The 14874-nt window shown below is 43.9% G+C and overlaps 1 protein-coding gene across 1 annotated transcript; it reads left to right on the forward strand.

The window, feature by feature from the left end:
• The first annotated feature begins 5834 nt into the window (after positions 1-5834).
• LOC119322084 (receptor-like protein 6) lies at positions 5835-10003 on the forward strand. The gene is made up of 2 exons (XM_037595585.1): positions 5835-6996; positions 7899-10003. Exons 1-2 carry the CDS (start codon positions 5847-5849, stop codon positions 9848-9850), a joined length of 3102 nt encoding a protein of 1033 aa, XP_037451482.1. The 5' UTR covers positions 5835-5846; the 3' UTR covers positions 9851-10003.
• The last annotated feature ends 4871 nt before the right edge of the window (positions 10004-14874 follow it).

Here is a 14874-nt window from a genome sequence, read left to right on the forward strand (position 1 = left end):
TGTGTGTGTTTTCACGTCCGTGTGGTAGGACTGAGTCATAAGTCTAGTTTTGCGTGAGTATGGTTAGCCCATGTCCAGATATATTGTGTAAACACCCAATCAATGAGATATGAAGTGTTGCACGAATCCCTCCCTTCCTTCTGTCGCCCCGATTCTAACATGGTATCAATTTTCTAGATCCTATTCTTTTGTTGCCCCACCTCCTTCCTTCTAACAATGAGCTCCTCTTCCTCCCTCTCGTCCGGTGGCTTAGATTCTGACGAGGAGCTCGGCCACGCCGTCGCAACACAGACTCTTCCCACTCCCCAAATCCAGGGACTTCGCATCCATGATCGTGTCCTCGCCACTCTCGATTTCGAGGAGAAATATGGACTATGGCGTCTTAGTTCCTTGACGCGCTCACGTCGACGGCTAGCCGTCGCAGGCCTCCTCTGACTAGGCCCGCAATGACTTCGCCATCCTCTCCTGCTAAAATGCCACCGCGACTCCCTTGACCTTGGAGATCGTCGAGGAGCACAAGGACATAGCGTACACGCTCAAGCGGTACCTTTGCTCCCTCTTCTGCAACAATCGGGACGCCCACATCACATACCTCCTCGATGAGTTCCTTAGCTTCATCCAAGGAGACCTCTCCATCATCGACTACACCTCCACGCTCGAGCAGATGGCCAACACTCTCAGGGACATTGGCCATCGCATCAAGGATCATGTTCTCGTCCACAACGTCCTGCGCGGCATCGACGACCACTTCCAGGACGGTGCCCCGCACATGACCAGCGGCCGCGTCATATCCCAAATTTTCTCTAAATTTAGGATGTGCATTTAGAAGCATTGCACCCATGATTTCGTTGCATATTTGGTTCTTGAAATAAACATGACCAATTCTTAAACTCCAATCCATTTTATAGTTTAATTAATGGCGATGAAAGTTTCTCTGAATAAAAGTTTTATCAAACAATGCATAAGGGCAGGAGAGATCTCCTAAGATAAATATTTGTCCTTTTTTATTGCTTGAACAAGGGTATGAAAATAGTTTAAATACGTGCAATTTAAACTATAAGTAAAACCTGGTTAAAAGAGTTAAAAAAACAGAAAATAAATATAAATACTTTGCAGAAGGGCCCAATATGAATTGACAAAAATAGTTTGTCAAAAACCACAAATAAAATGTTTACCCAACTAGAAATATTTCAAAGGGCATTTAGGGAAAGTTCTTAGTTTGGAGAAAAATCAAATTCAATTTAAGAACTTACTTTATTTTAGAATTCCACAATGAAATACTGAATTTTCTAGCAATTATACTACTCCGATCCAAAATAAAAAAGAACCCTCAAATTAGTTTGAGAAATTAAAGTAAGCACGCTATTCTAAATCAAAGTAAAGTCAAACTTTCTAGTATATATATTACAGCTTTATTACATTCATAGAAAGGAGATAAAATGAGAAATATTTGCCATCCAATCTGATTAGAATATCATAACATAAAGTATAAGTGGCAGAATTTTTTGAAAAGAACAAAAAAAAAGGCCCGACGAGCCAGCCAAGCCAACCGCATCCCAGCCAGCCCGCGCAGCACCCTCCACCCGCCCTCTCTCACTCACTGCCAAGCATGACCCACCCCTCAGGGTCGTCGCACACCTCATGTAACTGCCGTTCAACGCAAGCGCCCACAACGTGCACGAACCCAAGTGCACCCATGACCTCCACTCGTGGCCACCATGCATGCCTGCCCGAGCCTCCATGCCCTATAAATACCCCCTAGGCCCATGCGCAAAAGCCCACTACCTATTTTGTCGGAGCGTCGTTAGGCTTTGCTCGCAATGCCACCATCTCATCTGCTTTGGCCAAGAGATCTTTGGCCGAATTCCGGTGAACCCTGACCACCCTAAGCTCAACCGCCACCACCACGTGAACCCCCGCTCTCGGCGACTCTCCTAGACACTACTCTAACCAAGTTCACCGTCAACTGAAGCTCGCCGATGCCGCCGCCACCGCCAAAAGTTTGAGGAGCACGGTGGTCCTTTTGGCCCGGCACCATGTCCATTTGGGTTCTCTTGCTTGAGCGCATCTCTCGACCCAGCCATGTGTCCAAACACGCTCGTTTTTTAGCAGCGTGCCATCACCCGAAACTCGTCGCCCTCTCCGACAAGCCCTTGTTATCGATTATATCCACCCCGGCGACAATCATGACCACCAGGAGCCTTGTCGTCGTCGTCCGCATCTTGTTGACCACCTCGCCGCCGCTAGGGAGCACCGGAGTGTCGAGTTCGTCCACATCCGAGCCGTCCCTGTTGCGCCCGAGTTCTCCGGCGACTTTCCAACGACCTAGCGCCATGGTGAGCTCCAATGAAACCCCAGCCGTTCGATCTCGATCTAACATGTTAGATTAGATCACTTAAATGAATCGGTACATTTTGATTTTGGCAGTTGGATCTAGAACTGACGGTTACGTTTTAATTTTTATTTTGAATCGGTAACGACAAATCATAGACTGCCACATAGCCAACCTTATGCAAAACATTATCCAGAACAATTCCGTCAAATTTAAATAACGGACAGTTTTGCAGAAAAGGCCCTGAAAAATTAAAACATCATAGCTAATTATCTACAAGTCCAAAATTCGTTGAAACTTTTTGCTAAATGAAGCTTAAGAAATAAACTTTCTCCGACGGCCAGTCCGACGATGATGGAAGCTTGTGGCAACATAGAGAATCATAAGAACCTGAATGTTTTACTACTTCCTCCGTCTCAAAATAAGTGTCTTAACCTTAGTACAACTTTGCTTTGGATTCTCCTAACAGTTTATGTGCACGGTTGTTGCGAGCGAGGTACTACCCTAATGGTAATCTCATGGATACGGTTTTCTCAGGTGACGCTTCCGCGGTATGGAAAGGTATTGAACATGGATTGGAGCTTCTCAAAAAAGGGGTGATCTGGAGAGTGGGCGATGGCTCCTCTATTAAAACGTGGCGAGATCCTTGGATTCCACGTGGCCCATCTTTCCGCCCGATTACCCCTAAACGTAACTGTAGATTGAAAAATGTTTCTGATTTTTTGGATGACAACGGAGCTTGGAATGTACAGCTACTCAGTAACCACTTTTGGCCATTAGATGTGAATGAGATTCTAAAATTAAGAACTTCCCCAAGAAAGCGCAAGGACTTTATTGCATGGCAACCCGAGCGTAGCGGGAACTTCTCTGTCCGGAGCGCATATAGGCTGGCCATGCAAGATCATGAATTGAACTTTGCGAGCGCGCGGCGCGTCCAGTTCGCATCCTAATGGTGATAGAGAGCTATGGAAGCTTCTGTGGAGAGCTAAAGTCCCACAGAAAATGAAGGTCACCATGCTCTCGGATGAAGATGATTCGGTCATTTGGCATCTCGCCTCTTCTGGTCGGTTTTCGGTTAGACTGCTTACGCTAAGCTTATCTCCAGTGCTCTCACGTCGAAATTTAAGAACATTTGGAAAGTCCATATTCCTTCTAAGATTAAAATCTTTATGTGGCAAGCTTTTCGTGGGGAGCTTCCTGTGGCTGATCAAATCCGGAAAAGGAATGGCCCGGGCTCTGATAGATGCGTGCTTTGTGGGGCCATGGAAAACACCGAGCATATTTTCTTTCATTGTTCTTTGGCTAAATTCCTTTGGTGTTGCATCCAACATTGGCTTCATGTTAATTGGACCCCTCGTCCTTCGAGGACCTGCGACGTTGTGCTTCTGCTTTATCTGGGGTGACTAAAAGGGTTTTTTGGGTTGGCTGGGCTGCGATATGTTGGGCGCTCTGGACTACTAGAAACAAGTTTACTATTGAGCATGTCTTCCCGGCTAACCCTGTGAGCTGCTTATTTAAAGCTAATGTCTTCTTGCAGCATTGGAGATTATTGCATTGACTAAGGAGGCGGACCTTGAGGCTTTTGACGATATGGTATCTAAGATGCGGTTGACGGCTTCCTCCCTGCTGCGGCACTCTCGGACGACGTCTTAGCTATTGTCCTTTTGGTTTCGGCGCTGGCCTGCGTGCCATGATTGGCTAGGGTGCCATGTAATCGTACTTGCTAGCTGTTGCTTAATACTCTGTTCGTCTGGTGTTGATGCTGTGATTCTGCCTGATGGATTTATTTATAAAGTCGGGCGTATGCCTTTTTTCTAAAAAAAATGAAGGTCACAGCTTGGAAGGCCTCGAACGGGGCACTAGCAACAAATATGGGTAAAGTTTTTCATCATATAGCTACACGAGCAACATGCCCGATTTGTGGAATTGATGATGAAAGTTCGTTCCATGCATTGGCCACATGTAGCCGCGGCTTGCCTCTGGGATCTCATGCGTGCGTGTTGGCCGGTTCCCTCTAAGGCATGTTTGGTTGACACTGTGAAAGATTGGCTCTTGCATGTTTTGTCAGAGTGCTCAGAAGTATCACGTTGCATGGTTATCATGCTTGTGTGGCGGATATGGCAGTTGAGATCAGATTTGGCACATGGTAAAGAAATACCGCCTTCTCATGCATGTTACTGTGGAGTTTTTGCAGAGCTACTGGAGGTCATTGATTCAGGTTCAGCACTACTCGACGGAGGAAATTCTTAAAAGAAAAATGGCCGTGACTGAAACATGTGAAAAACCAAGGCTGAAACCTACTGTACCATGCCCTCCATGGCCACCACCACCGGATAACATGGTCGCTCTTTCAGTTGATGGCTCTTATTCGGAGACGCATGGCTCGGAGGCAGCTGGGATGATTCTTCGGAAGCAGGACGGTTCTGTCATCTTTGCAGCATACAAGTATCTTTTTTACTGCAATGATGAGTTGGAAGCAGAGATTGATGCTTCAATGCAAGGTATGGCTCTAGCTATACAACACTCTGAGTTTTTAGTCTTGGTGCAATCAGACTCTTCACAAGCACTTTCAATTCTTTCAAGTACTTCACTAGACAGATCCGCATATGATCACCTTTCCTTGAAGATTAAAGCTTTAATGGTTGATAGAGAGTTTATTTCACAGAAGATACACACGGATCAGAATAGAGTTACAGATTGTTTGGCTAGATATAACCGGACTGAGTGTACCACTTCTGTGTGGTTACTTAGAGGGCCCCCGAGCATTTCTTACCTCGCGATTGTAACTTGATAATTTTGGAATAAAACTCCCTTTACCCCACACAAAAAAACCTTAGTATAACTTTGTACTCCCTCCGTTTGGAAATACTTGTCGGAGAAATGGATGTATCTAGATGTACTTTAGTTTTAGATACATCCAGTTTTATCCATTTTTTCGACATGTATTTCTGAACGGAGGCAGTACAAAGTTAGTACAAAGTTGAGACACTTATTTTTAAGATGAAGGGAGTATTATTTACTTATTTTTTGGTCCATTTCACTGTTTGGCCGGGACAGTCTCTTCTGCGTGTTTGCCAACCGCCCCTACGTGTGGTTGTATTCGATGAACTTCGAAGAAAGAAGACGCCGTGGTCCACACGGCTGGAGCCTAGACGGGTTGTCGTTTATACTTGACTAGCTTTCCCCGTCAATCGAATTGTCGGATGAAGCAGCAGCCTCTGAAGACTCGTCCAAAGTCAAGAACGGGGCATGGAGCGGAGACTAGCTTTCCACGTCAAGCCACAACTGTTAACGCAACTGTGTTACATGGGGGCCAAGAGCGAAGACTCTGATGTACATATACTGTAGATAAAGCGGGCTTGGTGCTTGGTACGATCACAGGGCATTATGCCCTCAACTAGCGTGTTCGTTTTTGCACACCTGCCATCTTCTATATATACATATATATGCAGCAGAGAAGAAGTACATGAGTTCATCTCGTCTTCTCCTGAGTCGAGAAAAATCGCCAGCTGCAATGCCTGCTCACCGCACCTCACCGTTGGTCACCTTAGGTTTCCTTGCTGAAATCCTGCTACTGGTGCATTGTTCACACGCCCTTTCAGCAAACAGCAGTGCCTCGCAGCAGGTCCCTGCACGCTGCCGCAGGGACCAGGCGGCCGCGCTTCTCACCGTGAAGCGTTCCTTCTCCGTCACCGACAAAGACGACTACTTCATGCCAGCCGCCACCACAACATTGTCTTCGTGGACAGAGGGCACAGACTGCTGCCGCTGGGAGGGCGTTGGCTGCGACAATGTTACCGGGAGGGTAACCGCACTCGACCTCCCGGAGCGGAACCTGTATATCAGCGGACTTCACCCTTCCCTCTTCAGGCTTACCTCTCTCCAATACCTCAACCTTGCCTCCAACACGTTTACCAGCTCCCAGCTTCAGGTTTCTGGTTTCCAGAGCTTGACACAACTGACCTATCTCAACCTGTCAGGTTGCAACTTTGATTTTCAGGTCCCAGTCGATATCTTTCGGCTCACCAACCTGGTCACCCTCGACCTTGGATACAACGGATGGGAGCTCCATCCGTCGACCATAGTAGCCAGCGACCTTGGCAAGCTGAAGGAGCTCCATCTAGAGCAAGTTAATATCACCGGCACAGCACCGGACTTCTTCAAGGCACTTGCCAACCACTTCCCCCTTCTTCAGATCCTTCGCCTAAACAGATGTCCCCTTTTTGGTCCACTTCACCCATCCTTATCAAGACTTCACTCCTTATCGGTGATTGATCTTAGTTATAACTCTTTAACTGGTCCTCTGCCTGATTTGTTCACTCATTCCAATTTCCCTTCGCTGCGAGAACTTGTGCTCGCTGATAACAGATTTGAGCCTTCTGCATTCCCTCTTGGGATCACTGGCCTAAAGAATCTCATGATTCTCGACCTTGGAAGCACAAACCTCGTTGGGGCCATCCCTACCTCCATCGGGAGCCTCATGTCACTGACTGAATTACACATCAGTTGGAACAGCTTCTCCGGCAGGCTACCTTCGGCCCTCAGCAATCTGACAAACTTGATCATACTGGACTGTCAGCATTCCGGTTTGTCTGGGCAGATTCCATGGCTTACAAGCTTGACACGACTTGAAAGCGTATCGCTCGCCAACAACAACTTCACAGGTAAGTTGGTACTATTGAAAAGATTGCAGCTTGCTAAATCATCTACCTATCAAGTCTGTTATATCGTTTTTCGGATAGATGCAAGGAGGGGGAATCGATGTGGGCCAGTTGAATCCTGCCATTTTCTTAGGCACATCACATTGCTATCAAATATTATACGATGACAGCTGTAAATAAAATATATGGGGTTTATATCCAAAAAAAGTGACAGGTTAACAATATGTTTGTCCTACCTGAGTTTTAGTGTATCCTGAATTCCTTATCTTGTTACTTTATACTTTGGAAAAAACTAAACTGTTTAAGACTTTGTAGACAAGGGGTGTGTGCATCTTTGAATGGAGAGCCCGTGCAGGTGCTCTTCTCCATTATCTAAAAAGAATTGTACAAACGAATTGTCTTGGGCAGGTTTAAGAAAACTACCCATGTTCTATTTTCGACAAAGAGAATGTATTAATATCTCAAAGATATCAATTACACCCAGCCTGCACCAACAAGATGTCCAGATGCACACAGCCAAGAAAAAAAATAAACCCATGTCCTAATACCAAATACTCAAGAACTACAAATTTAGGCCGTCTTTGATTTAAAGGATTTTCATTGGAATATTTAGATTATTATTCCATAGGCACTTTTACTAGAGGACTTGTGCTTTATAATATGGTTTATTTTTTTAAAATAGACAGTGATATTTCCAGATTATCGGTGTGCTTTATTCATTCAAATTTTACAAGATGCAAGCAACATCCAGAGAGTTCAATGACCACATAGGCCAAGCTACCCTGTTTTCATTACTGTCGTCTTATTTTCCCGGGGCGTGACAAGTTACTGCAAATTAAGAAATAAATCTGAACTTACACGGTCTTTGGCTACCAGTTTTATGACTAAACAATTTTCTTCTACAGGGATGGTTCCTCTTGACGGACATATGTACCCATATCTCAGAACGATGGATTTAAGCAATAATTTACTCTCGGGGACAGTTTTGTCATCCTTGTTCACTCAGCCAACATTGCAGACGTTGTACCTCCAAATGAACCGACTCTCTGGTGCTATTGAGGAATTCCAGAATCCATCAGCTAAGCTAACTGACATTGACTTGAGCAGCAATCAGCTGACAGGTGCAGTTCCAACTTCCTTTTCCTATCTCACTGCTCTTCAGTCCCTGCAACTTGACAACAACAATTTCACGGGTACCTTGGATCTAAACCCGTTCTTGAGGCTAAGGAAACTTAGTGTTATATCAGCCTCCTACAACCCATTATTATCTGCTTCCGGGGATGGTAATGAAGTCGATGCTAGTAGTAATAGTAGTATTTCTATGCTAGATCTAGCATACTGTAACCTAACAAGGTTGCCCCTTGTCATTAGATATCTACCTGAACTACAACATTTGGATCTCTCTTCCAATCAAATTCATGGGGAGATACCTGACTGGATTTGGAGAAACATGAGCTACTTAAACCTCTCTCAGAACCACTTCACCACCGTGGGTCAGCGCCTGCAGTATGTTAATATAACGTCCATCGATCTTAGCTTCAATATGCTTGGTGGCGCCGTGCCTTTCCCTTTTGACGTGTACGATCTTGACTACTCCAACAACAAATTCTCTTCCATCCCTCCAAGCAGTTTCCTCCGACAGTTTGAGGTCGCCTACTCTGTCAACCTTGCGAACAATGAACTGAGTGGGGCTATCCCCTACTCAGAATGTCGTAAGCAGCATCCTCTCCAAATACTCGACCTATCCGGCAATAATTTCAGCGGGTTGGTGCCACCTTATTTGCTGAAAGGTTGCAATGACCTCGCTGTGTTGAACTTGAGGGAAAATAGCCTTGACGGAGCATGGCCTGACGAGATCGACGAATCATGTAACCTGAGGCTGATAGATTTACATGGAAACCACATTCAAGGGCGCCTGCCGAGAACATTGGCTCGATGCAAATACTTGCTAGCTCTTGACATTGGAGGGAACCGTTTCGTGGACTCTTTCCCTGTATGGCTAGGTCAGCTACAGGAGCTTCAGCTACTTGTGTTGAGATACAACAATTTTCATGGCCCGGTGAGCATCCCCCCTCTTGTGGAGAAGAACTCAAGCGCCCGTTACTTCGCCAGTGTACAAATCATTGACCTTGCTGGAAACGGCTTCAGCGGCGATCTACCACCATATTTATTCAAGAGTTTCAGGTCCATGGTTTTGGACCCAAATGGAACCTCAGAATATGATTATACAGTGTTTGTGCGAGCTAGAAGATCGTATTATCAGGTTGTGATCGATGTGGCCATGAAACAACAATACATGAGGGTGGAAAAAGTCCCAGCTGACCTGATGGTGGTTGACCTGTCATGCAACCGATTCAGTGGGTTCATCCCACGGTCAATCGGCAACCTCACATACCTTCACGTGGTAAACTTGTCTCACAATGCTTTCAGAGGCAAGATCCCACACGAGCTCGGCCAGTTGGCCCGGATTGAGTCACTGGACCTCTCCTGGAACAGTCTCGTGGGGGAGATCCCACAGGAGCTGGCCATGTTGACCACACTCGAGTGGCTCAACCTCTCCTACAATGATCTCAGTGGGAGGATACCTTCAGGCAGCCAGTTTTCCACATTCACCAGCAGCTCGTTCAAGGGCGGAAACAGAGGGTTGTACGGGTGCCCACTTCTCGTGAAATGTAACCTTACATTCGTGACTTCGCCATCTTCGTCGCTGCCACCTCCTGTGCAAGAAGGATCACCATTTGATGATATCATGTTATGGCTTTTTGTTGGTGTAGGCTTTGGAGTTGGATTTGCATTGACAATTGTACTACTGGTTGTCTACGGTTGCTGGTGCAAGAAAATGGTTTTGAGGCGCTAGACAGAGTAGTTGCCTAGTCTTTTCTTTGTCTTTTACAATAAAGGATTTGTGATGTAATTTCATGAGCAAATTCAAGATATGTACACCTGAATGAATGCATGTAATATGTCCATCTAAAGAAGTGACCAGAACACTTGGAGCTCTCCTTCTCTTTTTTTCTGGCAGACACTTGGAGCTCTTATCCGTGCATTTTAAGCTCTCCATTTTGTACATGCTAAAACCAAGCCCAGGACAGCAAGAGCTCTTGCTCGTATAACCCAACCTCTTGACTACTCCCATAATTAACCTTTTTTTGCCACCCTTGTATTAAAAAGGGGCGTGCTAAAGAAAGAGATAACCATGTAATTTTTAAACTTTCATAACCATGTAACCTTCCATTATTTTTGAAAAATCGCATATCACTACAATATCTAAGCTCCCACGAATGTAAGCCCTGTGAGCGCTCTGGGATGAAAGGATCAAATGACCACGTCTTTTTTTAAGAGAACCACTTAGTTTTTTTAGGAGAACCACGGCTTTTTACTGGGTCAGTAGGTATTGTTTTTTTTAGAGAAAAATATGTTTTTGGTCCTTCAAATTCCTCAAAAGTATAGACTTGGTCCCTCAAGATTTTTTTTGATATACATTTGGTCCTTTAAGTCTCAAAACCGGAGAAGATGACCCAAAACCAACTTTTAAGCATGTCGAACGGGTTTGACCACGTTTGACCAGGGTTGACCAATGAACAGTAAGTTCAAAAAATAGTAAAAAAATCAAAAAAAATCTGAAATTTTGTGGCAACCAAGATGCTTGGGTGCTCTAGGTGCGTGTAATTTTTTGTGGTGTTTAAAAAAGTAACATGCTTAAAAAAATCTGAAATTTTGTGGCAACCAAGATGCTTGGGTGCGCTAGGTGCTGTAATTTTTTTGTGGTGTTTCAACATTCAAGGAGCACGTGAAAAAAATGGCTCAAAAAGCTAAAAATTGTTTTTTTAGCCCCTCGGATGTTATTTGACCATAAAAAATTACAGACAGCACCCAAGCATGTTGGTTGTCATGAAATTTCAGTTTTTTAATTTGTTTTTTTAGTTCACTATTCATCGGTCAAACCTGGTCAATCTGGTCAAACCTGGTCAATCTGGTCAAACCCGGTCAACGTGCTCAAAATCTGGTTTTGGACCAAATTTATCCGGTTTTGAGACTTGAAAGACCAAATGTATACCAAAAAATCATGACAGAGAGGGACCAAGTCTATACTTTTGGAGAACTTGAGGGACTAAAAACATACTTTTCTGTTTTTTTGGACACAGTACAATCAAAGTCGCTTACATACACTCATCGCTATGAATGCATACACACACACCCTACCCCTATGAGCACCTTCAAGAGACTGAGCTGGCACATCATCTTGAGATTGATGAAGTCAACACAAACGGAAACGTCTACTCCCACTGAACGCACGTCCAAAAGGCTTGAAATAAACCCCTGCCAGGTATGAGGGGAATTAATGATGCGACCAACTATATCCACGCCTGTCAAAGTGATGTACCATCGCACAGCCGCACGATCACTGCCAGCTTGGTCCATCACCGCCTCCTCTGCATCACATGCCTGCATAGGCGTCGTGGGTCCACCGCCGCGCCACATGCCCCGTCCATCTCTCCATCTTTTTTCCCTTCCCTCATGGCATTAAGCCTGAGCCTTTACCACCTCCTCTGCATCACACAGTTGCACAGACACCCGGCCCATCACCTGCTCCTCCGTGTCATATGGTTGCACGGGCATCGTCAGTCCATCACCGCCTACTCTGCACCACACGGTTGCACGGGCGCCCGGCGCACACCGTCTCCTCCGCACCACAAAGCACCACGGGCTTTGCCAATCCACCAGCACGCCACACACACCGCCCATCGCCTCGTCTTTCTCCCCTTTTTTTGTGCGGTAATTAACGTCCAACGACAACGACGCTCGGGGCCTAGAGGAGCAGATGACGAGGTAGGATGCCATGGCTAGCAATGGCGCTGGACAGGGACGACTGTCGTCTTCGGAACTTGGCCGCTTTCATCAACACGCCATGGTCCACAAGGTCGGTAGTACAACTCCCCATACCTCCTTCCTCTCCCAATGTCATCCTTTCTTTCGCAGCCTGATTCAAATTCAATCTTGCTCGCTTCGGGGCTAAACAGGACTATGACGGGATTTTATCTCACCGTGCAAGGTTTCAATCTGAAAGTCTCATGCTTCACTGCTTGAGTACCATGTCTGTGCTTGTGGATTAACAACCTCGAGCAGGCAGTTAATACATGACATGCTTTATGCTGCCTCTGTTCCACAATGCAGTGCATATTAGTTTTTTCAAAAGTCAAAGATGTCTATGTTTGACTAAGTTTATAAAATAAACTATCAATATCTGAAGTATTAAATAAATAAACTATAAAAGTACATGTAGATGTTGATTATTTTTAAAACTTGGTCAAACATTGATATGCTTGACTTTTGGAAACAAAGTATGTACTATACTACCTCCATCCGGGTTTATTGGTCCCCATTGTATTTCGTGTCAAATTTTGACCATAGATTAAACTAACAAAATGTTCACGCATGTCACCAAACATTATATTTTTGGAAACTATGTTCAAATACGAATTCAATGAGATAAATTTTCTTGACATGCATTAACATTTTATTAGTTAAATTTTTAGTCAAAATTTGGCACAAACTACAAAAGGGACCTATAAACCAGGACAGAGATAGTACTTTAGAACGGAGGAAGTATTAATTAGCATATGGTTCCACGCCTAAGGAGCACGTTCTCTAATTGAACTTAATTGGCACTAAAACAATAAGGCAAGACGCTAACTAGGTTTTTTTGTGAATATAATTTGGTTGATTGTCACCGGGTCACTAATGTACACACATTCAAATGAAAACTGAGATCAATCACTTGTACTATTATCTCTTGATCCTCTCATTTTTGTCTCTTCCTCTTAGAGGCTGCTATAAATATTATTCATTCCCTTTCCTGTCGTTAGTCGGTGCAAAGCATTGTTTTTATTTGAAATGTATTCTTCCTGTTTTGATTCTAACTACACATCTAAATGATCAATATTGAAAACCAGAAGCCATATACTTTGGTGCAGTGGTGCAACTTCCAAGTATCTCTCACTTCCACTACCCTTTTACCGTTATTGCAGATCATTGTTGTTGGTGTTTTGTATTATTTGACCAAGGTAAGTTACGAAATATTTGTTGGTCAAATCGCAGAGTTGTATGATTGTTGTAGATGAATGCTACAATCAGAAGCCTTAGTTACGCATATCATAGTTTTGAATTAGTTTTGTAGATGACTATTATCATGTTCATCCAGTATTGTGGTTAACCCTGTAGGTCCAGGATATGCGTGATGCCTACTACTACTTTGGATATGTTTCTGGCAGTGCTGCAAACATATATTTTTGTGAAGAACAATAGTTGTAAAAAAAACTGAGTAATATCCTACCAAGTAAATGATGATTCTTAGTATCTGGACATATCCTGCAATGCAATAAAGGGTATTCTCACCCCAAAATTTTGGAAGCCAAAACACAAAAGGCCCATGAAGTAAACAACAAACCCCGGCCCGCAAATAGAGCAGCAAGGAATCTATTCGTGAATTAACAATCAAATGAATAAACGGTAAAAAATTAAAATGGTGCAGCAAGGCGCGTGTATGCTTCTAGTCCATATGATTTGGGTCATCATTCCACGGGGATCTCTATCTCTCTCTCTCTCTCTCTCTCCTCTATGGGTTGAATCCCTTCAAATTTTCTCTCGCCACCCCAGGCCCAAGCATTACTACCGCCGCCCCATATGCCCAAGCACCCGGCGCCTCGTCTGCCTTCTCTTTCACGAGCACAGAAACACATGAGTTTTTTTGACAAATGCACACATGAGCTTCTATGTGAAGCATTTTGCATCAAATTACCCTCGAGACATACGGGCGTGAGTGACCGGGCTGGCCCATTAATCAACTAGCTCGCATCTTTTTTTGTACGACTGCAGCGACTCTGGCGCACTACAATGACCCAGTGTTGTAGCAAGCCGAACACTGTAGCAGCACATGTGCACTGTAGCGTGCGTTTTTTCCGGTTTTAATTTATTCTTTTAAAAGTTTACTTTTTTGGAGAGCGGAAGTTTTTGGAAAACACGAACGTTTTCAAAAATTCTATTTTTTTGATAAAATATACACATTCTGAATTCGTGAACAAATTTTGATAACACGAATATTTTTAAATCTTCAATAATTTTTTTGAAAATGTGAACATTTTTTAACACTCCCATACATTTTCTATTAGTGAACAATCTTTCAAAATGGGAACATTTGGTGAAATTCCAAACAATATTTGGACATGCAAAAAAATAGAAATTCTCCCAAAAATGGAAATACAAATATGTATTTAGAATCAACTATTTTGCAAAAGAAAAAATAAATAGAAAATGTCCAAGAAAATTGGTAAAAGAAACAACAAGAAATCAAAAGTAAAACAACAATGAACTGTCCAGGAACCTTATAGAATAGTCACAAAATTGGAAAATTGTGTTCATTGCTACTGCTAAATGGGCCGACACATCCTTTGCTCGTTTCCCTATGTGTATTGCCAAGAAATTGATGCAATGAGTGTCCAATAGAGTTTTTCCAAAGGCACGGCAACCACCTATAACGGTTGCGGTGTTGCCATCACTTATCTCATTGATCTATTTGATTCAAACCATGGCGTGATTTAAACAAATTTTACATGAATGTATTGGGCTCATTTCGGGGTGTTTTGTCTCACCACTGTTGAAGCCCCGTGCTACACAGAGTACCCATTGGGCTGGAGATAGAAGGTTCTTTAGAAGAGCTCACCATTACCCCATTATTTACCCATAGCTTGATAGTGAGCTGTTTTCCTTGCCGTAAAGAGGTTTTGTCTTTTCTTTGCTATCGACATGCTGATTCATCATGATGGACACAACTGATAGGTATCTCTCGGGAGCTTCAATACAACGACCAACGCGCTGGGACAG

The sequence above is a fragment of the Triticum dicoccoides genome, chromosome 6B, assembly GCF_002162155.2.
Source record: "Triticum dicoccoides isolate Atlit2015 ecotype Zavitan chromosome 6B, WEW_v2.0, whole genome shotgun sequence".
Classification (NCBI taxonomy): domain Eukaryota; kingdom Viridiplantae; phylum Streptophyta; class Magnoliopsida; order Poales; family Poaceae; genus Triticum; species Triticum dicoccoides.